Source organism: Thalassophryne amazonica, chromosome 17, assembly GCF_902500255.1.
Source record: "Thalassophryne amazonica chromosome 17, fThaAma1.1, whole genome shotgun sequence".
In the NCBI taxonomy this organism is placed as follows: domain Eukaryota; kingdom Metazoa; phylum Chordata; class Actinopteri; order Batrachoidiformes; family Batrachoididae; genus Thalassophryne; species Thalassophryne amazonica.
The window spans coordinates 18,817,137-18,844,798 of NC_047119.1; the positions used below are offsets into that span (position 1 = coordinate 18,817,137).

At 41.0% G+C, this 27,662-nt stretch overlaps 1 protein-coding gene across 2 annotated transcripts in view; it reads left to right on the top strand.

The window, feature by feature from the left end:
- LOC117530007 (lysosome membrane protein 2-like) overlaps nt 1-27,662 on the top strand; it is a 79,861-nt gene that overhangs the window by 1,522 nt on the left and 50,677 nt on the right. For both annotated transcript variants that reach the window (XM_034192935.1, XM_034192936.1), the window contains exon 2: nt 24,077-24,234. In XM_034192935.1, the coding sequence (XP_034048826.1) occupies nt 24,077-24,234 (158 nt within the window). The remainder of the gene's footprint in view (nt 1-24,076; nt 24,235-27,662) is intronic.

Consider the following 27,662-nt stretch of genomic DNA (forward strand, 5'->3'; position numbering starts at 1 on the left):
TTACCTGGGATAAGTGATTGACCTTGACCTTCAGGGTTTTGCTTGAGGTCAAAGGTCACCTAAATAAGGTCAAACTTCAGATGACCGCAAAACATGTCATGTCATACATCAAATTAAAGTGCTTGATGCGGGGATCCAGAAGATAGCAAATGCTTGAGGTTATGACGTCATATGATGACGTCATCCTGCAAAAAACATGCACAATTTTGATTTTTAAGGGTTTCGTTAACTCAATGTACAGCACACAGTTTACATCACAGACTTTTGCAACTTCACATATAGCAGCCCTAGTAAGGTATCTTTCAGCATACAAAAGGATCAAGCTCAAAGGTCAAGTTCACAGCAAGGTCAAACACTAAATTCAACTAAACAAATTTCCTGGTCACACTTTTTAAAATTTTGCCTCCAAACCTGGCATTGTCATTGCCCATAAGCCATTAACTGGGATAAGAGACTGTCCTTGACCTTCGGGGTTTTGCTTGAGGTCAAAAGTCACCTAAATAAGTTTAAACTTCAGATTACAGCAAAACATGTCGTGTAATACATCAAATTAAAGGGCTTGGTGGGGGTTCCAGAATATAGCAATGGTTTTAAATTATGACATCATTTGATGACATCATCATCAAAAACATGCAAAATTTAGATTTTTAAGGGTTTGACAAAGCGTGTAAATCATCATTGCAGACTCTTGTAAGTTCACGTATAGCAGTCATATGGCGATATGTTTCAGCATACAACAGGATCAAGGTCAAAGGTCAAGGTCACAGGAAGGTCAACAAAACAATTTTCCTGGTCGCAGTTTTTGAAATTTTACCCCAAATTTCGGAAGAAAATATCACACATTCCCTTGCCCGTCAGTCCCTCTTCAAGGTCATATTTGAGTGCATAGTGTAATAAATACGGGCCCACTACTAAAAAATCATGTTACACTTAGCCGCACTGAAAAGAGAGTAGTTGAACCAACTTAAAAAATGTTACAATTGGTAAAAAACAACCTGAATGAATTAAGTTGTTTGAACTTAAGTTTTTAAGTTAGAACAACTTAATGCATTTAGGTTTTGCCAGTTGTAATGCTTTTTTTTAAGTTGGTTGTTTTTTCAGTGCTAGAAAAGAAATATTTGGAGCTGTTCCTGGCTGAACTTATATCAGTAGTTGGAATAGCTTTCAAAATGTTACATTTTTGCAGAAATTGTGGCCAGTCCTAACATGATTTATGTAAATCAACCATCTTTGTGAGCTACCTTGTTCAAACATTTATTTTCTTTTATTTTAGTCCATAAATGCTGGGGGGGTTGGAATAGCCACGTATGAGTATTAAATGCAGCTGAAATGTGTGCATAAGGAGTGGTTGTGATTCTTTGAGGTGGAATAAGATGAGTTATTGTGGCTCCCAGTAGCTCGAACATTATAATCAGCACATTCTTTCAACCACAGCTGGACACATTTATCTTCACTCACATCAGACAGTTCAAGCTGCATTCACTGTGTGGAAAGCATTTATGAGAAAGACCTTTCCTGGATCTGAAGAACTTAGCTCCCACTAGTCCATTTATATATGTTTTGACAGTTGACGTTATGTCAGCAGGTCGCGCAAAGGCAAATTCCACTGCTAAGAATAACTGCTGGTTGGGAACTGCTCGGTCCTGGTTGGTATTTTTAACACTCATGTCACATTTAAATGCTGAGTCAGCTGCCAAATAAAATGGGGAATTACCATCGTGGCAGTGCCTACCTCCCAGTAAAGAGGTGGAGTGTGATCAAGATCGACATGATGAATGACCCCAACTCACACTTACCACACAAGCTAAAGCTCACAAGCTAATCTTGGATTGGGCGTTTGATTAATGCACATTTTTGCTGACTAGGTGGCAGTTTTGCAAACAGTGGCTTGGGTCCAGGTATTTATAATTACTACAATATTTCCTCAGCATCTGTCTTGTATCTAATGTTACCCAATTATGGATACCTGCTAGTTAGTGCTAATGGTGCTAACGTAAAAGTTAAATAATACAAAACTTTCACTTGGTCCATTACAGGGCTATTCCACAGAGCACCATTCCTTCCCATTCAATCCCAAATAGCAAATCTGCATGTTTTGTAGGATCATAGTAACTTCTTGATCCATCTTTGACAATCATGAACAAATTTGGTATATGTAGTATTTATAGCATCATTGGCACCAGATTTGAAATCAGAATCCAGTTTTTGAGCTGTTGAAAATTTCATCCCAATTCTTAAAATTGTTGATGGTACGAGGTAACTTCGGGGTATGCGTAATTGTAATCACTTCAGTCATGTTTGAGCTTCTTTAAATTGGGTATTTGTAGTAACTACAGCTTGAAACGTGTTTGATCATGCCTCATCGGGGTAAAACTTTGAAGCAGAAACAGCATTTGTTGTTGTTTTTGATCATGTCTGGCCGAAGGCACAGCTCCTTTCTTTTGTTTTTGGGCAGGTTGCCAGGTCTGCACTTTAAAAGAAAGCCATTTGCCAGAATCTGCACTTTATAAGCCGACCTGTAAAGCTGCATTCACACCGGGCGCGATGCGAGCGACTGCAGCGACAGGTTGCCATGTAATCCCTATTGGAAGGACGCGTTGTGGCGCTAAGCCACACAACGCGACGCGAATGAAGCAACGCGAATGAAGCAATTTTGAGCAATTGGTGCGTTTGTGGCACGATATCGCATTGCGTTGCCCTCCTCCCCAAGTTGAAAAATCTGAACTTTTTCATCTTGTCGCGTTGCGATGACCAATCAGGGACTGGATATGTAGTGACGTGGAGATGTCTGGAGTTTGACTGAGTTGGATGTGAACATGTCCTGTCTCTGGTTGCCAGCCTGTGAGCAGGAATTATGCCCCTTTTGTCCTTTATTTCACAATTATGACAGAGTTTGGGGGAAGAGCATGCAGCAGCCCCGCAGCAGGCAGCGGAGAGTTTTTTTTCTTTCACGTGCGCGTTAGCGAATCGTCCGTGAAGATTATTTTATTTATTAACTATACAGATGTATAATAAAACAAATGGTGATTGGTTCATCAACACAATTCTGACAGAGTTTTTTGGGGGGGAGCGAGCAGCATCCCCACAGCAGGCACCGGAGAGTTTTTTATTTTTTCTTTCACGTGCGCGCGCAAACAAATCATCCATGAAGATTATTTTATTTATTAACTACACAGATGTATAATAAAACAAATGGTGACTGGTTTCTAAACACAATTATGACAGAGTTTGGGGGGAGAGCAAGCAGCAGCACCACAGCAGGCAGCGGAGAGTTTTTTTCTTTTTTCTTTCACGTGCATGCGTGAACAAATTATCCGTGAAGATTATTTTACTTATTAACTATACAGATGTATAATAAAACAAATGGTGACTGGTTTGTAAACACAATTATGACAGAGTTTGGGGGGAGAGCGAGCAGCAGCCCCACAGCAGGCAGCGGAGAGTTTTTTTTCTTTTTTCTTTCACGTGCGCGCGCAAACAAATCATCCAAATAATGAAACTCCCCGTGAGGATGTTTTAAACCCAGGGACAGTGCTGCTGGCAATGTTTGTCAGCTTTCCACAACAATTAAGAGCACAGCAACTCGCTCTGTGTGATCAAGGTCCGTCATGTTAACTTGACTGACAACCGGAGCTGGCGAGCGGAATGGAAGGTCCTCCTATTTGATGACGCACTGGGGCGAATTTTCACAGCGAAAGCAGAGTGACACACCGGGCGACAGACGCGAATTTGTAGCGTCTCGTCGCGCCCGGTGTGAACGCGGCATTAGGAGGCAAGACGGATTGAGCCTTTTCATCTAGTTTTGGCACTTTTTTAGACCTTGGACAATCGTAGTAGAACTGCGCCCTGTGGAATAGCCCTGTTAGTACAGTTAACCACATAGAATCAGAATCAGAATCGCCTTTATTGTCATTGTAATTTGCATTACAACGACATTTGAGTGCAACTCCTAAAAGGTGCTTTCCGTGGTGCAAGTAATTTTTAGCCAAATAAAAGATAGTGAAATTTAACATTAAATTATTCAGAGTATATGTACAACTAATATAAACATAAGGTAAAATAAAATAAAATGAAATGTGGACTAAGTAATGTAAAACAAGAATTATATACAACAGGTCATATATACAGAAGGTTATATTATTTTAGTTATTTGTCACAAAATGCTCAGAAACGACAGTGCATTTGAGTCCACAGCAGATAACAGCCACTGCTAGCTGGGCCTTCGACTCGACACAAAGTGGCCACACTCCAAATTATTCATAATTACACTGAGGAAAATAAGTATTTGAACACCCTGCAATTTTGCAAGTTCTCCCACTTAGAAATCATGGAGGGGTCTGAAATTTTCATCTTATGTGCATGTCCACTGTGAGAGACATAATCTAAAAAAAAAAAAAAATCTGTAAATCACAATGTATGATTTTTTAATAATTTCTCTGTATGTTACTGCTGCAAATAAGTATTTTAAACACCTGTGAAAATCAATGTTAATATTTGGTACAGTAGCTGTTGTGTGGGCCGCCGGAGAGGAGGTACTGCTGGCCCACCACCACCAGATGGCGCCCTGCTTGGAGTGCGGGCTTCAAGCACGAGAGGGCGCCGGAGCCACTGGGAGTGACAGCTGTCGCTTTTCATCAGCACCAGCTGTCACTCATTCAACCCATCACCATCACCATAAAGGCCGGACTGCAACTCCACCTCCTCGCCGAGAAATCATCTACCATACAGGTAATTTTCTCTGCTGAATCTAAACCGAACAATAGTCTGATCTCTTTTGCAGCCGTTTTCCTGTGACGGATTCCTTGTCTGCTGTGTTGGCGTTTGGTGTGGACTGCGACGGCTTCGCCTCCCACCCCACCCAGATAAGTGGTTGTCTCAGGAGCTGCACGAGTGTGTGATTGGAGGTGGAGGTGCTCCCTCCTTACTGAACACAGACTGTGGGATTACTGAGTGTGCGAACTCGCACTCATCAATACTGTTTCTGTTCTCTGCCAGCAGTACCGGGTCTGACTGCTGAAGACAGTGGCCACCTGGGGCGCAGGGCTTGGCGGCTCCGGTGTTCTTCAGATCCGTTGGTGGTGGAAGCTGTGTGGGTTCCGGCTCTTCTATCACCAGACGTCTTCTATCTTCGAGCCTGCCACACGCCACCTTATGTATGATTGACATTCCGCAATATTGTTATTGTCTGTACTTCGTTGTGCGCTTCACATTAAATTGTTACTTTTTGGCTTATCCATTGTCCGTTCATTAACGCCCCCCTGTTGTGGGTCCGTGTCATGACACCTTCCCAACAGTAGCCTTTGTTTGCAGTTACAGAGGTCAAATGTTTCCTGTAGTTTTTCACCAGGTTTTCACACACTGCAGCAGGGATTTTGGTCCACTCCTCCATACAGATCTTCTCTAGCTCTCTCAGATTTGGAGTTTCAGCTCCCTAATAGAGGTGGGCAGATCGATCCTAATATCGATAATATCGATTCCAACGCTTTTATTGATATTGAACGATCCTCGTGTAAAAAGATCGATACTCGAGCTTTTTTTCCTCTCCTGCACGCACTGACTGCCTGCGCACATAGATTCATCAAAGTCTACTCTCTGTAAGAGCAGCGGTGCGCTGTGTCACACAACAAGGAGCAGTGCACTTTCCCCCCTCTGGTTTTTTGTTGTTGCGCTGTCACGTGGCTCAGCGGATGTTGATTGTGATACAATGTTTTGGGAAATTCTATCCTAGGTCTTTTGGATCCTTTGGATCTATGACGCTTAAATATGATAAAGCATCGGTATCGGTATTGATATCGGTGATACTGGGCCTGTATTTACTTGGTATCAGATCAATACCAAAATTATCAGTATCACCCACCTCTACTCCCTAATGCTTCACATTAAACCATTCAGCGTGCTGCCATGCAAGGCGCTCAACTGCATACGCTGCAAATACAGTTCTCATAATTTAATGTATATCTCTGAGAAGATGGTAATTAGTGAGAAGGTGCAGTAGTTTATCATATTGAAGATATCTGCTGTACTTCTGGTAGAACGGTGGCTTAGTGGTTATCAATGTTATCTCACAGCAAGAAGGTTGTGGGATCACTACCCACCTGGGGCTTTTCTGTGTGGACTTTGTGCGGGTTCTCTCTGGGCACTCCGGCTTCCTCCCACACCCAAAGACATGAAGTTGGCAGCTGGACAGTTCGTCCCTCCCAGGGATTGGAAAGTGCTTTGGGTGTTTACAGAGGAACCATAATAGGAGGAAAGCTGTTATGGTCCGGAAATGACAAAAACACTGAATTTCTACAGTTTTCTCGTACTGTCTATCTGAATGCTGCAGGATGTTTTTTTTTCTTCTTCTCCTTCTTTATCTGAACCCTTCAAAGCCTATCTTAGAAGTATCATTTTGAACGTATAAGAAAGAAACAAGGAAACTTGAAATCAGTCAGTCACATCTAAGTCCCTTTAATTAGTCACATATTTGGGTAATTTCTCAGACCCATATTATCTGAGGGCTTGTGGCCAAGGCGTGTCCTCACAGGGTGTCCCAAGTCAATCAATCATTTAGGCCGTCGTACAATCTGCAGGTGTGTTCATGTTATCGTGATCATGTGCTCTGTGCACAGTGTAGCTCTTTACCACCCCACGACTGTCAGTGGTTCTATGCAACATTTCTTCTGCTTTGTAACCACATTGTTCCAATGTTACCCACAGAATATTTGGGAAGATTCCTGAAAATTAATGCTTTAGTCACTGCAGGTGGAGCGATCAGAAATATCAGAACACATTTATTTGGGGCTTTATATCATATCAGTTTATATACATATGAGGTCTGTTAGAAAAGTATCGGACCTTTTTATTTTTTGCAAAAACCTGATGGATTTGAGTAACGTGCTTGCATCAGGAAACCTTGAACCTTCGTGTGCATGCGTAAATTTTTTCACGCCTGTCGAATGCATCATTTGCTGGTAAGCAGCCTTTGTGTGAGGTTGTGTGTAGTGCGCTCAGCGGATTTTCATTGCAAGGAAAAAGACGGAACGACTGGAGCAGCGCCGCATTAAATTTTGCCAGAAACTGGGCGACAGCCAGGTGGAAACCATTTGGATGATTCAGACGGCTTTCGGTGACTTTTCAGTCGTGTGACTATCCGAGAAATTGTGGAAGAGGTGGGCATGTCACAGCATGTCCTGTGAGACTTCAACACGGAGGTGCTTTTGCTCCACTGTCAGCAGCTTCGGCACGAATTTCGTCGTCACTTTTTTCATGGCCAAATCTTCTGTCACAGTGGAATGTGCCGAAAAAGTGCTGATGTCCACCTGTTCTGCAATTTCTCGGATAGTCACACGACGGTCCCGCATCACCACAGTGTTCACTTTGGAATGATCTGGTCATTTCAGCATGTTGATGGCCGACCGGAGCGTGGCTCGCTCTCCACCGTTGTGCGGACGTCTTTAAACCGGTTGTACCACTCCTTAATCTGTGTGATGCCCAGAAGATCGTCACCGAAAGCCGTCTGAATCTTCGCCCAGTTTCTGGCATAATTTGATGCGGCACTGCTCCAGTCCTTGCAATCAAAATCCACCGAGCGCACTGCACGCGACCTCACCCAAAGGCTGCTTACCAGCAAATGATGCAATCGACAGGCGTGAAAAAATTCACGCATGCGCACGAAGGGTCAAGGTTGGCTGATGCAAGCACATGTGATTCAAATCCATCAGGTTTTTGCAAAAAATAAAAAGGTCCGATACATTTTAACAGACCTCGTATATCATACTCAGCATATACAACCCCTGGCAAAAATTATGGAATCACCGGCCTCAGAGGATGTTCATTCAGTTGTTTAATATTGTGGAAAAAAAGCAGATCACAGACATGACACAAAACTAAAGTCATTTCAAATGGCAACTTTCTGGCTTTAAGAAACACTATAAGAAATCAAGAAAAAAAATTGTGGTAGTCAGTAACGGTTACTTTTTTAGACCAACCAGAGGAAAAAAATGTGGAATCACTCAATTCTGAGGAATAAATTATGGAATCACCCTGTAAATTTCCATCCCCCAAACTAAAACCTGCATCAAATCAGATCTGCTCGTTGACATTGACCCTATGCCATGACATTGATCCTATGTGTCTTTTTGCAAGGAATGTTTTCACAGTTTTTGCTCTATGGCAAGATGCATTATCATCTTGAAAAATGATTTCATCATCCCCAAACATCCTTTCAATTGTCCAAAATATCAACGTAAACTTGTGCATTTATTGATGATGTAATGACAGCCATCTCCCCAGTGCCTTTACCTGACATGCAGCCCCATATCATCAATGACTGTGGAAATTTACATGTTCTCTTCAGGCAGTCATCTTTATAAATCTCATTGGAAAGGCACCAAACAAAAGTTCCAGCATCATCACCTTGCCCAATGCAGATTTGAGATTCATCACTGAATATCACTTTCATCCAGTCATCCACAGTCCACAATTGCTTTTCCTTAGCCCATTGTAACCTTGTTGTTGTGTGTTGGGGGGGTGTGGCTGGACATTTTGGTGTTCTTTTCTTTTCTTTGCTCTCCAGGTGGCATGAAAACTGATTTGTCTGTGGAGAAGGTGCTGGCTGAAGAGTCCTTCACCCTCATCAACATCATGTGCAGCACCTGTGAATGGTGCTCACATGCAGCCTTAAAGACTGTCAGCTGAAGCAGATAATTAGATGGCGTTCTGCATTTAAGTCATGTGTGATTCAAGCAGAATTGCCGGGAACTCGACCTTGTGATGTTCGTTTGTGAGACGCTGAGGACCGCGCCTGGGTTTGACACATCGTGCCTCTGAAGGAAGAAGGGTGAGGGACACATGCTGTCAGCACACATCAGAGGTGATTCATTGTTTGACTAATTGTTGATAGTAACTTGGTATTTTGTTACGCAGTATATTTGAATTGTGATGAGAATTGTGCAGCTCGCTTCTCACTGCCGTGGCGTGCGGACAAGTGATCCTCCACCTGTTGTGAGAAGCTGCTCATTTGCATAAAGCTTAAAATACAGACCTGAATGTGTTGCTGATAGTGTGTGTCTTTTGAAGGATATTAGTTGTAACTGCTGACTTACCTCACCTCTTCTATCCTTCGCAGAGAGTCGGTTTGTCGTGTGCACCTGCGGGGTGTTTGGCGGTAATAGTGAGTCCAGAAGCGCCGGGCTTCGATCCTTTTGGGCGCTGGAGAGCGTGCCAGCCTTCACTCCACCAGAAGGACGCTATTTTAGTTTTTAGACTTTATTATGCACTAAATAAAGAAATTGTTTTTGTTATTGGAACCACTTTCTGGTTATTTTAGCGCTGGGTTCCGTCTGACGCAGGTCCGCTCCTCAACCCGCGTCGACACATAACACTTGTTTTTTTCTGTTTAGGTGTTAATGATGCCTTTCGTTTAGCTTTTCTGTATGTAAATCCCATTTTCTTTAGGCGGTTTCTTACAGTTCGGTCACAGACGTTGACTCCAGTTTCCTCCCATTCGTTCCTCATTTGTTTTGTTGTACATTTTTCGATTTTTGAGACATATTGCTTTAAGTTTTCTGTCTTGACGCTTTGATGTCTTCCTTGGTCTACCAGTATGTTTGCCTTTAACAACCTTCCCATGTTGTTTGTATTTGGTCCAGAGTTTAGACACAGCTGACTGTGAACAACCAACATCTTTTGCAACATTGCGTGATGATTTACTCTCTTTTAAGAGTTTGATAATCCTCTCCTTTGTTTCAATTGACATCTCTCGTGTTGGAGCCATGATTCATGTCAGTCCACTTGGTGCAACAGCTCTTCAAGGTGTGTTCACTCCTTTTTAGATGCAGACTAACGAGCAGATCTGATATGATGCAGGTGTTAGTTTTGGGGATGAAAATTTACAGGGTGATTCCATAATTTTTTCCTCAGAATTGAGTGATTCCATATTTTTTTCCTCTGCTTGGTCTAAAAAAGTAACCGTTACTGACTGCCACAATCTTTTTTTTCTTGATTTCTTATAGTGTTTCTTAAAGCCAGAAAGTTGCCATTTGAAATGACTTTAGTTTTGTGTCATGTCTGTGATCTGCTTTTTTTCTACAAAATTAAACACCTGAATGAACATCCTCCGAGCCTAGTGATTCCATAATTTTTGCCAGGGGTTGTAGAAACAGAAGCTATGATGTAATATGTTTTAGGTTTCTATCTAAAGTTCACCCTGCTAGCTACGTTATGGATTGCTGCTATAGGAAGCCACATTCTATACTCTACATGCTTTCTAATGGAAACCATAAACTTAGATACTATCTATTGATATCTATTAAAGAATCATTTAAACTGAAGAACCATTAAAAATCTACACCTTGTAAAATAAAAGTGCAAATCCAGAAAGCAGGCTCACTATAGCCAGATGAGCTACCGTTAATTTAGCCATTAACTAGCCAAGCATACCTTGCTAGCCAACAAAGGTAAACAAAGCCGGTAACTGGCATATAAAGCATAAAAGCATCGCTTCATCTTACAATAACAGTCGAAACAACAAATACATATAACAACAAATGCAAACTAAAGTGTGTATTAACGTTAGCTTCCCAAACAGAATGTTGTTAGCTATGACGGTGCTGCAGCCGGCTCGATAAGCTAACGTTAGCTGCTAGATTTAGGTAATTGTACCCCAGTCCTCCCTTGTTATCACTAATACAATCATTCCACAGTCATTAATGATATGGGGCTGCATGTCAGGTAAAGGCACTGGGGAGATGGCTGTCATTACATCATCAATAAATGCACAAGTTTACGTTGATATTTTGGACACTTTTCTTATCCCATCAATTGAAAGGATGTTTGGGGATGATGAAATCATTTTTCAAGATGATAATGCATCTTGCCATAGAGCAAAAACTGTGAAAACATTCCTTGCAAAAAGACACATAGGGTCAATGTCATGGCCTGCAAATAGTCCGGATCTCAATCCAATTGAAAATCTTTGGTGGAAGTTGAAGAAAATGGTCCATGACAAGGCTCCAACCTGCAAAGCTGATCTGGCAACAGCAATCAGAGAAAGTTGGAGCCAGATTGATGAAGAGAACTGTTTGTCACTCATTAAGTCCATGCCTCAGAGACTGCAAGCTGTTATAAAAGCCAGAGGTGGTGCAACAAAATACTAGTGATGTGTTGGAGCATTCTTTTGTTTTTCATGATTCCATAATTTTTCCTTCAGAATTGAGTGATTCCATATTTTTTTTCCCTCTGCTTGGTCTAAAAAAGTAACCGTTACTGACTGCCACAATTTTTTTTCCTGATTTCTTACAGTGTTTCTTAAAGCCAGAAAGTTGCCATTTGAAATGACTTTAGTTTTGTGTCATGTCTGTGATCTGCTTTTTTTCTACAAAATTAAACAACTGAATGAACATCCTCCGAGGCCGGTGATTCCATAATTATTGGCAGGGGTTGTATAATAATATTAAAAAAAGTACAAAAAATATGTATATATTCACAACCATAAAGCGTGCTGAAATGTATATGGAGACAAGATATAACTACCGTAGCAAAAGGATACTGAGGTGGAACCGCTCCAGGCTAAGGTGAGCTCGGGGCTCGTGACCGCAGCAACCCGTAGTCCAGGGTAGCCCTTAACTGGCTCAACAGAAAGGGATCAATTCCAGGTCCGCTAATGGTGACAGTGGTAGGCCTACCTACTTTAGGTAGCAAACCCATTGCAAGAAAATCAAATGAAAACATTACTCTAAAATTGAAGACTGTTCCGAACGATGTCTAACTGGCATATATGTTTTAACTAATGTCACTAAGCCCCTTGAGTTTGTTAATGTTTGGTCCCCACATTGATATTTCTATATTTTACAGTAAAATGCCTGCATTACTTTGACTTTAAACTGTTTTTAGTGTCAAGTACACCACAGAAAATCTGATTTATAGCAGCAGCTTTACAGATTTCACTTCCTGTCTGCAGCAAGAAGGCAGCAAATGGCAGCGCTCTGCATTGGAGCTGTTGGCTTCTTATTATTCCAGTTTGAAAGTATACTTTGACTTTTCAAGTCTAGTGGCTATTCATTTTGGCACGCTGCCCTGTCAGTAGTGGACAAGGATAGGTAAACACCTGAAATGTGATGACAAGTTGGTAAATTCACACAATGATAGTGATTGCTGTGGAGTTGCAGGTCACACCAAAACAAAATGGAATAAAGTTTATAGAGGCCATTTTTAATGGATCCAAGATGTGGAAGGTGTTGGGAAATGTGATGTTTTCCCAGTCCTGGTCTTCACATTTGTGGAATTGTCTCACACAGCATCTGTGGGAAGAAATGAATCAGTTGTAGTTGTTGTGTGTAGGTGGTGGAGCAGTGTCAAGTTCTGAATTAATGAGATTTAAAGGTGATTGTGTTTTCTGCTTATATAAACATCAGCATTTTCTCCAATGCAATATACTTGATTGTCCCTTAAGGAAATTTATCTTGGACTTATGTGCTGTTTAATTCTCATTTGAGAAAATGTTAAGTGTTTTTTGGAGGACTTTCATGGGCAGTGCATCCAGAAAGTATTCACAACGCTTCACTTTTTCCACATTTTGCTATGTTATAGCCTTATTCTAAAATGGATGAAATTCAGTTTGTTCCTCAAAAAAATCTACACACAGTACCTGATAGTGACAATGTGAAAAGGTTTTTTTTTGGCTTAGTGGTAAGCACTGTTGCCTCACAGCGAGAAGGTCATGGGTTCAATTCCCACCTGTGGCCTTTCTGTGTGGAGCTTTCATGTTCTCCCCGTGTTTGCGTGGGTTTCCTCCGGGTGCTCCGGTTTCCTCCCACATCCAAAGACATGCGGGTTAGGTGGATTGGGATCTTTAAATTGTCCATAGGTCTGCGGGTGGGTGTGAATGTGTTTGTTTGTCTGTTTGTGGCCCTGCGACAGACTGGCCTCCTGTCCTGGGTGTACCCCGCCTTGCGCTCTATGACTGCTGGTATAGGCTCCAGCCCCCCATGACCCTTATTGGACTAAGCAGTTGAAGATGAGCGTGTGTGTGTGTTTGTATTACAATTAAATTAAAAATAAATTGTCTCAAGGCACAAATCTGGGGAAGGGTACAGAAACATTTCTTCTGCTTTGAAGGTCCCAACGAGCACAGTGACCTCCATCATAATCAAGAACTTGAGGTTGTAATTGCCGCCAGTGGTGCTTCAACAAAGTATTGAACAAAGGCTGTGAATACCTATGTACAGTGATTTCTTAGTTTTTATTTTTAATAAATCGGCAAAAATTTCAGATAAACTTATGTTGTCATTATGGGGTGTTGTGAGTAGAAGTTTGAGGGAAAAATGAATTTACTCCATTTTGGAATAAGGCTGTAACATGTGTAAAAAGTGAAGCACTGTGAATACTTTCTGGATGCACAGTATATCACATTTTCCTCTCATTAGTCATCCTGTGTATGCAGAAGCAGTTGCAGCATGTAAACATTGATAAATAGTGACAGGCTCAAAACATGTCAACAGCTGTGTACGAAAAATACTTACTTTTTATCTATATTAATATTATCTTCCCCATAAAGATGTTAATCTTTTCTACACTGTATTAAAGAAAATATCTGGCAGCTGAGGTTACCAGCATAATTCTGTAAAAAAAAAAAAAAAAAAAAAAAATGCATTAATAATACCTTTACAGAACAGCATGTACATTTTATCGAATTAAGCGGAAGTAATTTTAAGAAATTACATTGTAAATTAGTCAATCCAACAGCATTTTCTGCTAAATTATCATCACTTTTTTGTGCTATTTCAAAACTAGTTATTTCTGTAGAATTTAAATGCAGTTGCTATTTATTGAATCCCGTTTGCTCAGGACCACCACAGTTGATTTGGTGTGAAAGCCACATGTTGGTCTGGTGTTTCAAGCACAGCTCCAGCTGTATAAGGTGAATGGACATGGGGAAACCCTGAACCTGGAATACTGTGCTTGGGAGGCAGGACGCTTACTGTTTGTACCACTGTGGTGTCACCAACCCAATCTCAAGAGAGTTCACGATGGCATCAGTAAATGTGTTACGGTATTACAAAATGGTATCATGAAATTTGGGGTGACAAGGGAGGTTATGGTTAGGGTTAGGGGTAGGGTTAAAACAGTTGACAGGTTCACAGAAATGTGACATTTCATGATGGTATAAAAAAAGGCATGAGACTGGGCTGGGTGTCACACAGTAGGACCTACTCTGAAAATACAGTAGTGTTCAGAATAATAGTAGTGCTATGTGACTAAAAAGATTAATCCAGGTTTTGAGTATATTTCTTATTGTTACATGGGAAACAAGGTACCAGTAGATTCAGTAGATTCTCACAAATCCAACAAGACCAAACATTCATGATATGCACACTCTTAAGGCTATGAAATTGGGCTGTTAGTAAAAAAGTAGAAAAGGGGGTGTTCACAATAATAGTAGCATCTGCTGTTGACGCTAAAAACTCAAAACTGTTATGTTCAAACTGCTTTTCTAGCAATCCTGTGAATCACTAAACTAGTATTTAGTTGTATAACTACAGTTTTTCATGATTTCTTCACATCTGCGAGGCATTAATGGTGTTGGTTTGGAACCAAGATTTTGCTAGTGTGCTTGGGGTCATTGTCTTGCTGAAACACCCATTTCAAGGGCATGTCCTCTTCAGCATAAGGCAACATGACCTCTTCAAGTATTTTGACATATCCAAACTGATCCATGATACCTGGTATGCGACATATAGGCCCAACACCATAGTAGGAGAAACATGCCCATATCATGATACTTGCACCACCATGCTTCACTGTCTTCACTGTGAACTGTGGCTTGAATTCAGAGTTTGGGGGTCGTCTCACAAACTGTCTGCGGCCCTTGGACCCAAAAACAACAATTTTACTCTCATAAGTCCACAAAATATTCCTCCATTTCTCTTTAGGCCAGTTGATGTGTTCTTTGGCAAATTGTAACCTCTTCTGCACATGTCTTTTATTTAACAGAGGGACTTTGCGGGGGATTCTTGCAAATAAATTAGCTTCACACAGGCGTCTTCTAACTGTCACAGCACTTACAGGTACCTCCAGACTGTCTTTGATCATCCTGGAGCTGATCAATGGGTGAGCCTTTGCCATTCTGGTTATTCTTCTATCCATTTTGATGGTTGTTTTCCATTTTCTTCCACATGTCTCTGTTTTTTTTTTTTTTCCATTTTAAAGCATTGGAGATCACTGTAGATGAACAGCCTATAATTTTTTGCACCTGTGTATAAGTTTTCCCCTCTCCAATCAACGTTTTAATCAAACTACGCTGTTCTTCTGAACAATGTCTTGAACGTCCCATTTTTCCTCAGGCTTTCAAAGAGAAAAGCATGTTCAACAGGTGCTGGCTTCATCCTTACATAGGGGACACCTGATTCACACCTGTTTGTTCCACAAAATTGATGAACTCACTGACTGAATGCTACACTACTATTATTTTGAACACCCCCTTTACAACAATTTTTTTTTTTACCAATAGCCCAATTTCATAGCCTTAAGAGTGTGCATATCATGAATGCTTGCTCTTGTTGGATTTGTGAGAATCTACTGAATCTACTGGTACCTTGTTTCCCATGTAACAATAAGAAATATACTCAAAACCTGGATTAATCTTTTTAGTCACATAGCAGTACTATTATTCTGAACACTACTGTATAATGAATTGTATATCATATTGCAATGAGAGCATATTTTTACTGTATTTGACCAAAGTATGTTAATATGAGGTGCTCTGAAAAAAGTAGTCTGTTTAGAATTAAGGGCCCTGTCCCACTGGCATTTAGGAGGATTTGCTTATGGATTGCGCACAAAATTGGCCCATATTCGCCAAACATCCGCAATATCCGTGTAACATGCCTGTATGAGTCGGCCGTCATCCGAACACGCCCGTGATCATCCACAGAGGCACATATGTCCACAGCCAGGATTTTTGAGCTGTTCAAAAATCTGAATGTGGATGACATCCGCCTTACATACTCCATATATACTCAATTCATACACAATACATACTCACTCTATGCGCTGTATATCTGCTGTTAACCGCTGATATCCACAACTGACGTGGATTTGCGGCTTGGCAGTGGACCGGGACAGTGTGTAAAACAGATATATATCGTGCCCATCATGTCCACATCACAAACTAAAATATGCTGTAGCGAATGCATACAGATTGGCCACGAATAAAGCATTTTTATTACATCTGCTTTGCAGCTGATTTGCGGACAATCTGTGAATGCATAACAAACACGTCACGTAAACCCAAAGTACTGTATGTGGCAGAAATTGACATACCTGCCAGTCAGTGCTGGTCCGGCTGTGTAAATCCACAAAGACGTAGCTGCTGCAGTCGTGTCTCCTCCAGGACTTTTATTTAACACCAACAAAAGGAAGAGTTGCTGTTTAGCCACAACTCACGCTGAAGTCTGTTTTCTGTGACACTCTCAAAAAACAAAAAAAAAAACCCACCGTCTCACACCCTGAGCGGCTTCCCCACTCCCGCTCCCCAAACTCATGAACAGTTAACCCTCGCATGACAAAATGAGCATGAACTCTGTGATCAACTTGTCCAAGTCCAGCACTTGCTCCAGAGGCTGTATTGTTGGTGTGAATAGTGATGCAGACGGCCCGAGTGCGCTTCTTTTATGATCGCAATGCAGATGCCGTGCACGCGCAACACGTGCACAGTGCATTCATAATACACCCGTAATACTGCCGTGATAATCTCAATGTGTCGGATCAGTTTCCTCACCACATGTGTTATATAACCGTGATTGTTCATCATATATTCGCTAAATATTATTAATATATCTGTAATTCATACTGGGACATTTGTCATTTTTGGCCATTTTTGTTGCAGACGACAACGAACGCCCGTAATTTGTGTACTCAATTCATGAGCAATTGATCCTCTCCCCAGTGGGACAGGGCCCTAAGTAAGCTATATATTAATAGAACAAAATGTATTCTGCAGTTCAAGAAATTTTCAGACAAGTTCACACCATGTGGCACAAGCAATTAGTGCACTTGCTTCCTAAGCACAATGTCACACTGTGAGCATGCGGCCCCCTCCACACTTTGACCAGTGTGCAGCATCACTGAAGGCTACCAAGGCCTTAATGTTTGTGAATGGGTTGTCTTTCTCTGTGTGCCCACACTGTGATACTGACACAGTACAGGATGTACCCCACTTCTCAAGCAATGCATGTTGCGATAGAATACACTATGTACACATTTACCGCTTGTCATATATGTTATGCAACAGTTCTTACATGCTTAGTGGTTTGCACCGGTGCCTCACAGCGAGAAGGTCATGGGATCGATTCCCACCTGTGGCCTTTCTGTGTGGAGTTTGCATGTTCTCCCCGTGTTTGCATGGGTTCTGTCTGGGTGCTCCGGTTTCCTCCCATGCAGGTCAGATGGATTGGAAACTTAAAACTGTCCGTAGGTGTGGGTGCGGGTGTGAATGCGTTTGTCTATATGTGGCTCTGCAACAGACTGGCGTCCAGTCCAGGGTGTACCCTGCCTCATGCATCTATAACTACTGAAATAGGATCCAGCGCCCCGCAACCTGATCTTGGATAAGCAGCCGAAGGGGTGTATGTGTGTGTGTGTGTGTGTGGGGGGGGGGGGGGGGGGGGAAACAGCATACATTCTTCAAATGAAGGAGTTTGATATGAAAAAGTTGTTCAAGACTCTCTTGGGAGACACTTAAAGAACGAACAAGCAGGCATTTTCAAAAATATTTCACTTTTATTAAAAATTGTTTATGAAAATATATGTGTGAGACACTTTTACAACTCTGCCGCACTCTGGAGTTATTTTTCTCTTAGCTTGGCAGGGCAGTTTATTTCAAGCTCACGTCCTTATGAATTTAAAACCAGTTGAAGTAGTGTGAAGAAAGAAACTCAATCCACAGATGCCATCGCAGCAGTAGAAAGGTGTTGCGTGCTAAGCCTCTTTCACACTGTACGGTTTATTGGAAAACCGGCTGGGCTGAGGTGGGTTGGCGGCGTCTCAGCCTCCACGAATTAGGCAACAAGGTCAAAATGCAATAGCCAGGGGCCTCTTTTCTTAAGCTCTGCTTGGAATCCACACTAAGGCCTTAATGTGTGCACAAAAGATGAGAAGTGAGTGTGCCAAAATATTTATTTTCAAAGTAGACTTCTTAATGCAATTTCCCTGTATAAACTTTGATCGATGTTGTCATGTTCTTGAGCCGCTTGGGTGTGTAGGGAGAGTTCCCATGGGATAAAAAAGCTTTTCAACCTACCATCCCTGGTTCTCAAGACCAGGTACTTAAGTGGCTCTACTCTACTCTACTCTTTTCTACTCTTCTATTTTACTCTCCCTTTTAGATATATAAATATACCTTAGTATACTAGCATAGTTCCACCTAGAATTGGAATATAATATATAAGATATACCTTACTGAATTTTCATGTGCACGTTGTATCCATATACATTACAGCACACTTTATGGTTGTGAATATATACAAATTTCTTCTTCTTTGTTGGTTCTTTTTAAAATATTATTATATTAGTGATAACATGTACAGGATGCAGGGATGAAAGAACAGGGAGGACAGGGGTGCAATTAGCTAAACTTAGCAGCTAACATTAGCTTATTGAGCCGGCTGTAGCACCGCTTGTCATAGCTAACAACATAGTGTGTTCTGATTGGGAAGCTAACGTTAATACACACTTTTGTTTACATTTGTTGTTATATGTATTTGTTGTTACGACCGTTTATTGTAAGGTGAAGTGACGTTATGCTTTATATGCCAGTTACCAGTTATATTGAGCTTTGTTGGCTAGCAAGGTGTGTTAGGCTAGTTAATGGCAAAATTTTACAGTAGCTCATCTGGCTATAGTTAGCCAACTTTCGGGATTTGCACTTTTATTTTACATTATGTAGATTTTTAATGGTTCTTCAGTTTAATGGGTTCTTATAGCAATAGATAGTATCTAGGTTTGGGGTTTTCATTAGAAAGTATGTAGAGTATGGAATTTGTCTATAGCTAGCAGGGTGAACTTTAGATAGAAACCTAAAACACATTATATCATAGCTTCTGTTTCTATAATAACATAACCAGATTTATATCTTAGCTTACTAGCTACAATTTAGTTTTACAACAAGTCTACAGACTAGTTTTATGTACACTACAATACTTTCCTGTATGAACACTTAGGATTCAGGAGCTAACTCCTATAATATTATGTAGTAACTAGATTTTTTGTGTAAATGTCACACACACACATATACATATATGTATGTGTGTGTGTGTGTGTGTGTGTGTGTGTGTGTGTGTGTGTGTGTGTGTGTGAGAGAGAGAGAGAGAGAGAGAGTGGCAGTGAGAGAGAGTTCCCATGTGATAAAAAAGCTTTTCACCGTCCCTGGTTCTCAAGACCAGGCACCTGAGTGACTCCGCTCTTTTTTTAAAAGATATTTAGGTGTACCTTAGTACACACTAGTAGAGTTCCACCTTAGATTTGGAATGTATAATAGAAGATATACCTTACTAAAATGTAATCTTTGCATAATGTTCAAATGAGCTTTTGTGCTCAATCATTTTGTAAGGACAGAGCACCTACAAACCTTACACATGGTATAACTAAGTTAAATGAATCAGAGATAACTATTTTTATCACAAATCATCTTTGAAATTTCATCCCTAGCTCTAAGAAAGTTCCTGTGCAGCCTGAGTAGGTCTTGAGGCAGGATCTCAGCCATCCAGATCAGCGACATCCAGAAAATCAAACCACAAAAATGCTTTTGGTAATTAACCATATCATCACTGCAGAGGTGCACGATTGTTACTGCTTTATTTTACCAAAATTTTCACTCAGCTGTGCTTCTGTTTGAGTGATTGCAGCATACTCCCATCCTGTTGATTTTATTTCTCCTGAAGTGGCACACAGCAAACAAGTATAATATTGTGCTGCTGCCCGATAGTGGTGGGCGGATCGATTCAAATATCGATAATAGCGATACCAACTTTGGTTGGTATGAGAAAGGTGGACAAAAACCCTTCGCAATACTCAATGGCCATATTTGTAAAAATCGGATGAATTTGTATAGCTATCTCATAGGCACATGAGAAATAAAGCGCAATTGTGAGGCCCTGTGAAGTGAAACCTTACACTACATGAAAATGAGCAGAAGGTTGACTACAAAAAAAAAAAATCTCAGCAGTTGACAGTGTAATGCATTCTGGATTCATGTTTTTTGCTGATATACAGGAAGAAGAATCACCCCTTACCCCACCAAAAAGTTAGCGGGGCTTTCAGAGGCTTGATTGCTAACAGTGTTTTTGCCAGAAGTTCTTTGACTGACGACAGTTGTAAAAATGAAATCTGTTCCTTTAAGGTACAAGAAGGTTATCATTTCCCAGGAAACCAATATGTATCTACATCACTGTTTACGGCACTGTTTTCTGTCAGAGTCACAAGCTCAACCAAGGCATTTTGCAGCAATATGAATTTGTTGGAGTTAGCATATTTATTAAATGCCTTCAATATGTTTCAGTACAGGAACTCAACTAAGCTTTGCTCATTAGTGCCAGTCAAACTGGATTGTCTGTTTCTTTGTAATTTAATGTTTAGTATTTAGTAAAAACTATGATGCCTTTTAAACAGTTTCAGTCTTTTAACATCGACTGTAGCAACCAGCCTGCAGCCCAGTCCCGGATAAGCGGTTTAAGATGAGTGAGTGAGTGTGTAGATTCCCTCTTACAGGCAGTTGGTGGAATTATATTTCCTTTTTAAGGCTTGTAATTAACATTTGCCAACACAAAAACAGTCTCAAGCTGAAATAACACTAAAAATCTAAAATAAATAAATACATATAGGGTCTCTTGTGGTCTCTGCAGTGTTTCAGACGACGTGAAGAACAACATATTGAACTTTAAGCTATTTTAAAAGTCTTAGCCGCGGGGACAACTATGTGCACTGGAGTAAAAGCCAAAGTGTCATGAGAATTAAAATCTCTTCTTGGACCTTTTGGAGTAGTAACATGCAGGAATTATATGGGATTTATTTATGACCCCACCTAGTCACAGACTTGACCTTTGTTGAAGTCCAATGGTCTGAGGGACAAAGTAGTTTTTCAGTCTGTTGGTCCTGTACTTGGGAAGGAGCAGTCTGTGGCTAAAGAGGCTCTTCTGGTTGCTGATGACGGTGTGCAGAGGGCGACTGGCATCGTACATAATGTCCAGCAGAATAACTGTTATGAGTGGCATTTGAGATGTTTTGAACCTGACCCAGAAAAAGTAAGGTGTGGTTCTCCATCTTTTGCATTCTAGAGACCGACATTTCACGCATTGAGTCAAAACGTCACACATTTTCGAGAAATGTTGGCTTCTCAGAACGCTAAAGATGCAGAACCATGCCCTAGTTTCTCTTGATCAAGCTCAAAACTTCTCAATCACCCCTCATACCACTGCCAACCAGCAGGGAGTGCATGTTATGCAATCATGTTTGTTTGAATCTGTGAAGGCTCTCAGTTGTCCAGGTGGTTTCCATAGTAAAAAAGCTTGAATCTTCTACTGGAATGGGTTGCTGGGTTGCGAGACGCGTCAAGCAACCCAGTCCCAGAATTCGAGCTTCTCTACTATGTTTGTTTGAATGCAAGATATCTCAAAAGTAATGGAGTTTGGTAAAATCTTGACAATAGGTGGTTGTTGTGTTTGTGGAAGAGTTGATTAGCTTTTGTGGCTCCCGCTAAGTTTTTCGTTTTATCTTTCTTTAAAGATACGGCACTGCAAGTTATGTTGTAAACTGGATGGACCTTAATAGGACTTCAATTTGTACAGTAACACCAGGACAGCAGTTCAGCTGGTGAAGGTTTGCTTGACATTTGGCCTCAAGTGAGTCGGTGCGTTTACAGTATGCAGTGCACAGACTGGAGTCTTAAATCAACGGTCTCATGCTGTGGCCAGTGTTTCTCATGTCAAAGTATTTGGAAGTCTCAACATCAAAGTGCCAGCAGTATTTGTGTATTCACCTGATTCTTCTGTTTTCCTACAGGGAGTGTTGTTTGAGTAGCAGTGAGATAAGATGGGCCTCTCTGTTCCTGTTTTTCATTTGCTATTTCTTGTAGCCCTCTGGGGACGGTTAACATATTGATTGTTCAAACTATGAAAGGAGGGCTGCGTTCCCCTTCCTCAATACAAGGTGACAGCTTTATTGTCCTTGGCTACTCAACTAAAGTCTTCGAACAACTAGAAAGGACCCCTAGAAGGGACCGGGGGGTGTAATCCGCCTCAGTGGTGGTTGTATTGCTTTTAAGTTTAACACAAATTCGACACAATTAGGCCAACGAGTAGCTTCGTCTCGATGTGTTATAAAAAAAAAATTAACCCCCTCCTTCTCCACCTCAGTGTGTTTTCAGAGTCCTCAAAAGATCCCTGCGGTGAATCCCAGCGTCTTTGTCAGGGAGGCAGGGACAGATATGGCCAGACTTTAGCATAGTGTGTATTCAAATGGGATAGTACACGTTTTTGTCTGCGCCACATCGCCATGGCCTTATACGGCCAGTCGTGAGGAATGCTGTTCAGATCATTAAGGTTGCAGTCCTGGGTGACCAGTGGGTATCCAGCTCTGCAAAACACGTGATCTGTCGGCGACTCTCCCGGAGTGCCTGTTGTCATTGGTAACTGTTGACAATGGAGCTGTGGAGGGGTCTGTCCCCTTAATGCCATTCATGTGGTGAGCCAATGCTCCAGTCTGACGCTCAGACAGCAGCACCCCTTTCGGCCCCCCAGACTCCCCAACCCACTTGCCCAGGGTTGTTTGTGTTCTCTGCCTGTTTTTCATTGGTAACAGATTGTAAAAACCTCAAGTTCAAAACATGACTGCAGAATCATTTGCGCACACGGAGTATTGTTAAATTAGAGCCGGATTAAAAGTAAAGGCACATGTGCTGGAATAAACCAAGGGCGCAATTTAGAACTAGAAATTGGGGGGGACAATGTGCGAGGCCCCCAGGGCCGAAGCCCATAGGCCGGGGGTCTGGGAGCCGCTTTAGGCCCCCAGAGCAGTAATTTTAATGTTTTGAGAAGACCATAAAGTGGACACCATTTGACTTATGCAATTTGAAACTGTGGATATAAGTACTTTATTCTGAGAATAGCCAGCATTGATTTTATTAACATCCTGGTGTAAATAAGGTATCACCACATGTGTAGAACTCAAAAAGAATGATAGGTTGAGTTTTCATTAAAAAACAACTGCAATGTGGTAAAATGTATTCATAAATATGAAAGAACAGGTTCTTAATAATTATTAATTATCGCATACTGTATTTTTTATTCTCAAGATTTGTTTTTGCATAAGTTTGAAAAAACAACAGATCATAAGTTTAGGATAAATTACTTATCATGAATTTAATTTTTGAAGTGGCACTAATGACAACACTCATACTGAACATAATTTCGCTTGCATAGACTGATTTTGGAGATCAAGCAATAATTGCAGATGGGCTTTCTGAGGTCCCAGATAGGTTTTCTGATTTCCTTTTCTAACTTTCAGAATTTAGTAAATTAGCATATGGTCCATTGATACTTATGTGTAGACACTAGTCCCTGGAGGCAACTATTTTTGGTTTCAAATCGGGGCAAATGCAGTCCCAGAAAATTCAGAATGTGACAAACAAGAAACAGGTGTTGTAAACAAGTCAATGCTGCTAAAAATACAAACGTGCAGAAACAAAGATACTATTCTGACATGGGTTTGCACATAAGACTGGCATAGCATGTTTCAAGTACACACATATATGTCAGAAGGTGGGGGGAGACATACCATATTCTGTCCCCCCTGGTTGAAAAGGTGGGGGGGGGACATGTTCCCCCATACCCCACCAAATTGCGCCCATGGAATAAACAGTCACATATCAAGCATCACTTGGTTTTGTTTTTCATGTTTAGAGCAAGAAATCCTTAATTCACTGATGTGACAGCCAGATTAATGGTGTAGTGCCTTGTGATTTTATTGGTTTTAACCACTTAAGTTTAATGCGTCATATGAATTATGTTTTGATCAGAACCCTGCATATCTGATGTCTCTACAGGAGATCATTTTGGTCGAGGGCAGCCGGGTATTTGAGTCATGGAAGACTCCGCCTCCTCCTGTCTTCATGGAGTTTTTCTTCTTCAACATAACCAACGTAGATGCGTTCCTGAAAGGCAGCAAGCCAGTGGTCACACAGGTTGGACCGTACACATACAGGTAGGGAGGAACAGCACTGGTTTGTGCACATAGATGTGCACTTGCACAGGCTGCCATAATAGATCTTTCATCTAGGAGTCAGTATCTGACAAAGCCAGACATTATATCGTTGTGGCACTTCCTCTGTAGCAAGGAAGATTGTCTCTTGATCAAATCTTGGACAGGACGTCTATATCCAGAGATGATTTGTTTAACATGGGAATGCTGTTGCATGCCACCAAATGCATGGGCCTTGACAGATCCTTATCTTGATGCAGTGGCTGGGAAATCTGAGACGATCGGGGTCTGAGGGCCTGTTGCAGCCTTCATCCACCCTAACAGCCGTTGGGTGACAAGGCAACACTTCCTCTGCCTGATCCGGTGTTGAGGACTTCTTGTTTCACCAGATCCCCATTAGCTCTCATGTTCAGGGTTCCTGTTTGGGCCTTCATGGTTAACATAGCAGCCACAAGGGACAAGGTCCCCACCGTATTTCACCCCAACAGGCAATCCCTTATTTGATCCATTACCCAGGTGTACACAGGACGTTGACATGGAGAGGTTGCAATCTTTCCCCAATCAATTGTTTAGAAGTGGTTGCATAGTCTTGATTTTGCTGCAAAATCATTTAATTTCTTTGTTATGTTTACATAAACTGAAATGTACGTATTTAACTGTAATGTTTTACCTTTAGGTTGAATGGAACACTTATGCTAACCTGTTACTGAGATAGGAGAAGCCGGGGCACAGTGGATCAGAAATGTTATTTTGTGACAGCGTAAACACATTATCAAATCAAATCAATTTTATTTATATAGCGCCAAATCACAAACAGTTGCCCCAAGGCGCTTTATATTGTAAGGCAAAAGCCATACAATAATTACAGAAAAACCCCAGCGGTCAAAACGACCCCCTGTGAGCAAGCACTTGGCGACAGTGGGAAGGAAAAACTCCCTTTTAACAGGAAGAAACCTCCAGCAGAACCAGGCTCAGGGAGTGGCAGTCTTCTGCTAGGACTGGTTGGGGCTGAGGGGAGAGAATCAGGAAAAAGACATGCTGTGGAGGGGAGCAGAGATCAGTCACTAATGATTAAATGCAGAGTGGTGCATACAGAGCAAAAAGAGAAAGAAACACTCAGTGCATCATGGGAACCCCCCCAGCAGTCTAAGTCTATAGCAGCATAACTAAGGGATGGTTCAGGGTCACCTGATCCAGCCCTAACTATAAGCTTTAGCAAAAAGGAAAGTTTTAAGCCTAATCTTAAAAGTAGAGAGGGTGTCTGTCTCCCTGATCCGAATTGGGAGCTGGTTCCACAGGAGAGGAGCCTGAAAGCTGAAGGCTCTGCCTCCCATTCTACTCTTAAAAACCCTAGGAACTACAGGTAAGCAGCAGTCTGAGAGCAAAGTGATCTATTGGGGTGATATGGTACTATGAGGTCCCTAAGATAAGATGGGACCTGATTATTCAAAACCTTATAAGTAAGAAGAAGAATTTTAAATTCTATTCTAGAATTAACAGGAAGCCAATGAAGAGAGGCCAATATGGGTGAAATATGCTCTCTCCTAGTCCCTGTCAGTACTCTAGCTGCAGCATTTTGAATTAACTGAAGGCTTTTCAGGGAACTTTTAGGACAACCTGATAATAATGAATAACAATAGTCCAGCCTAGAGGAAATAAATGCATGAATTAGTTTTTCAGCATCACTCTGAGACAAGACCTTTCTAATTTTAGAGATATTGCGCAAATGCAAAAAAGCAGACCTACATATTTGCTTAATATGCGCATTGCAGGACATATCCTGATCAAAAATGACTCCAAGATTTCTCACAGTATTACTGGAGGTCAGGGTAATGCCATCCAGAGTAAGGATCTGGTTAGACACCATGTTTCTAAGATTTGTGGGGCCAAGTACAATAACTTCAGTTTTATCTGAGTTTAAAAGCAGGAAATTAGAGGTCATCCATGTCTTTATGTCTGTAAGACATTCCTGCAGTTTAACTAATTGGTGTGTGTCCTCTGGCTTCATGGATAGATAAAGCTGGGTATCATCTGCGTAACAATGAAAATTTAAGCAATGCTTTCTAATAATACTGCCTAAGGGAAGCATGTATAAAGTGAATAAAATTGGTCCTAGCACAGAACCTTGTGGAACTCCATAATTATCCTTAGTCTGTGAAGAAGACTCCCCATTTACATGAACAAATTGTAATCTATTAGATAAATATGATTCAAACCACCGCAGCGCAGTGCCTTTAATACCCATGGCATGCTCTAATCTCTGTAAAAAAAATTTTATGGTCAACAGTATCAAAAGCAGCACTGAGGTCTAACAGGACAAGCACAGAGATGAGTCCACTGTCTGAGGCCATAAGAAGATCATTTGTAACCTTCACTAATGCTGTTTCTGTACTATGATGAATTCTAAAACCTGACTGAAACTCTTCAAATAGACCATTCCTCTGCAGATGATCAGTTAGCTGTTTTACATCTACCCTTTCAAGAATTTTTGAGAGAAAAGGAAGGTTGGAGATTGGCCTATAATTAGCTAAGATAGCTGGGTCAAGTGATGGCTTTTTAAGTAATGGTTTAATTACTGCCACCTTAAAAGCCTGTGGTACATAGCCACCTAATAAAGATAGATTGATCATATTTAAGATCGAAGCATTAATTAATGGTAGGGCTTCCTTGAGCAGCCTGGTAGGAATGGGGTCTAATAGACATGTTGATGATTTGGAGGAAGTAACTAATGAAAATAACTCAGACAGAACAATCGGAGAGAAAGAGTCTAACCAAATACCAGCATTACTGAAAGCAGCCAAAGATAACAATATGTCTTTGGGATGGTTATGAGTAATTTTTTCTCTAACAGTTAAAATTTTATTAGCAAAGAAAGTCGAAGTCATTACTAGTTAAAGTTAAAGGAATACTCGGCTCAATAGAGCTCTGACTCTGTCAGCCTGGCTACAGTGCTGAAAAGAAACCTGGGGTTGTTCTTATTTTCTTCAATTAGTGATGAGTAGTAAGATGTCCTAGCTTTACGGAGGGCTTTTTTATAGAGCAACAGACTCTTTTTCCAGGCTAAGTGAAGATCTTCTAAATTAGTGAGACGCCATTTCCTCTCCAACGTACGGGTTATGCAAAGGTTTAGGTCATTCTATTGTGGATTTAATACAGCAAGTTATTGTTTATAAGGCTGTGTTATTTATTTCTCCCCAAGTGTAATTTACAGGTGTTTAAAACTGATTTAAAAATTTTTGATTCACTGTGCCCTGGACACTTATTCATGAAACAGTGTCCGGGGCACAGTGAATCAACTTAGAATATAATGAAAAAACACATGATTATAAAGATTTCTTCAAAATTATTAAATATATGCTGATGCATATACAAACTATAATCCAGCAAACCAGCTATGTAATGTGTGAGTGTCTTATATGGTGATATAAGTC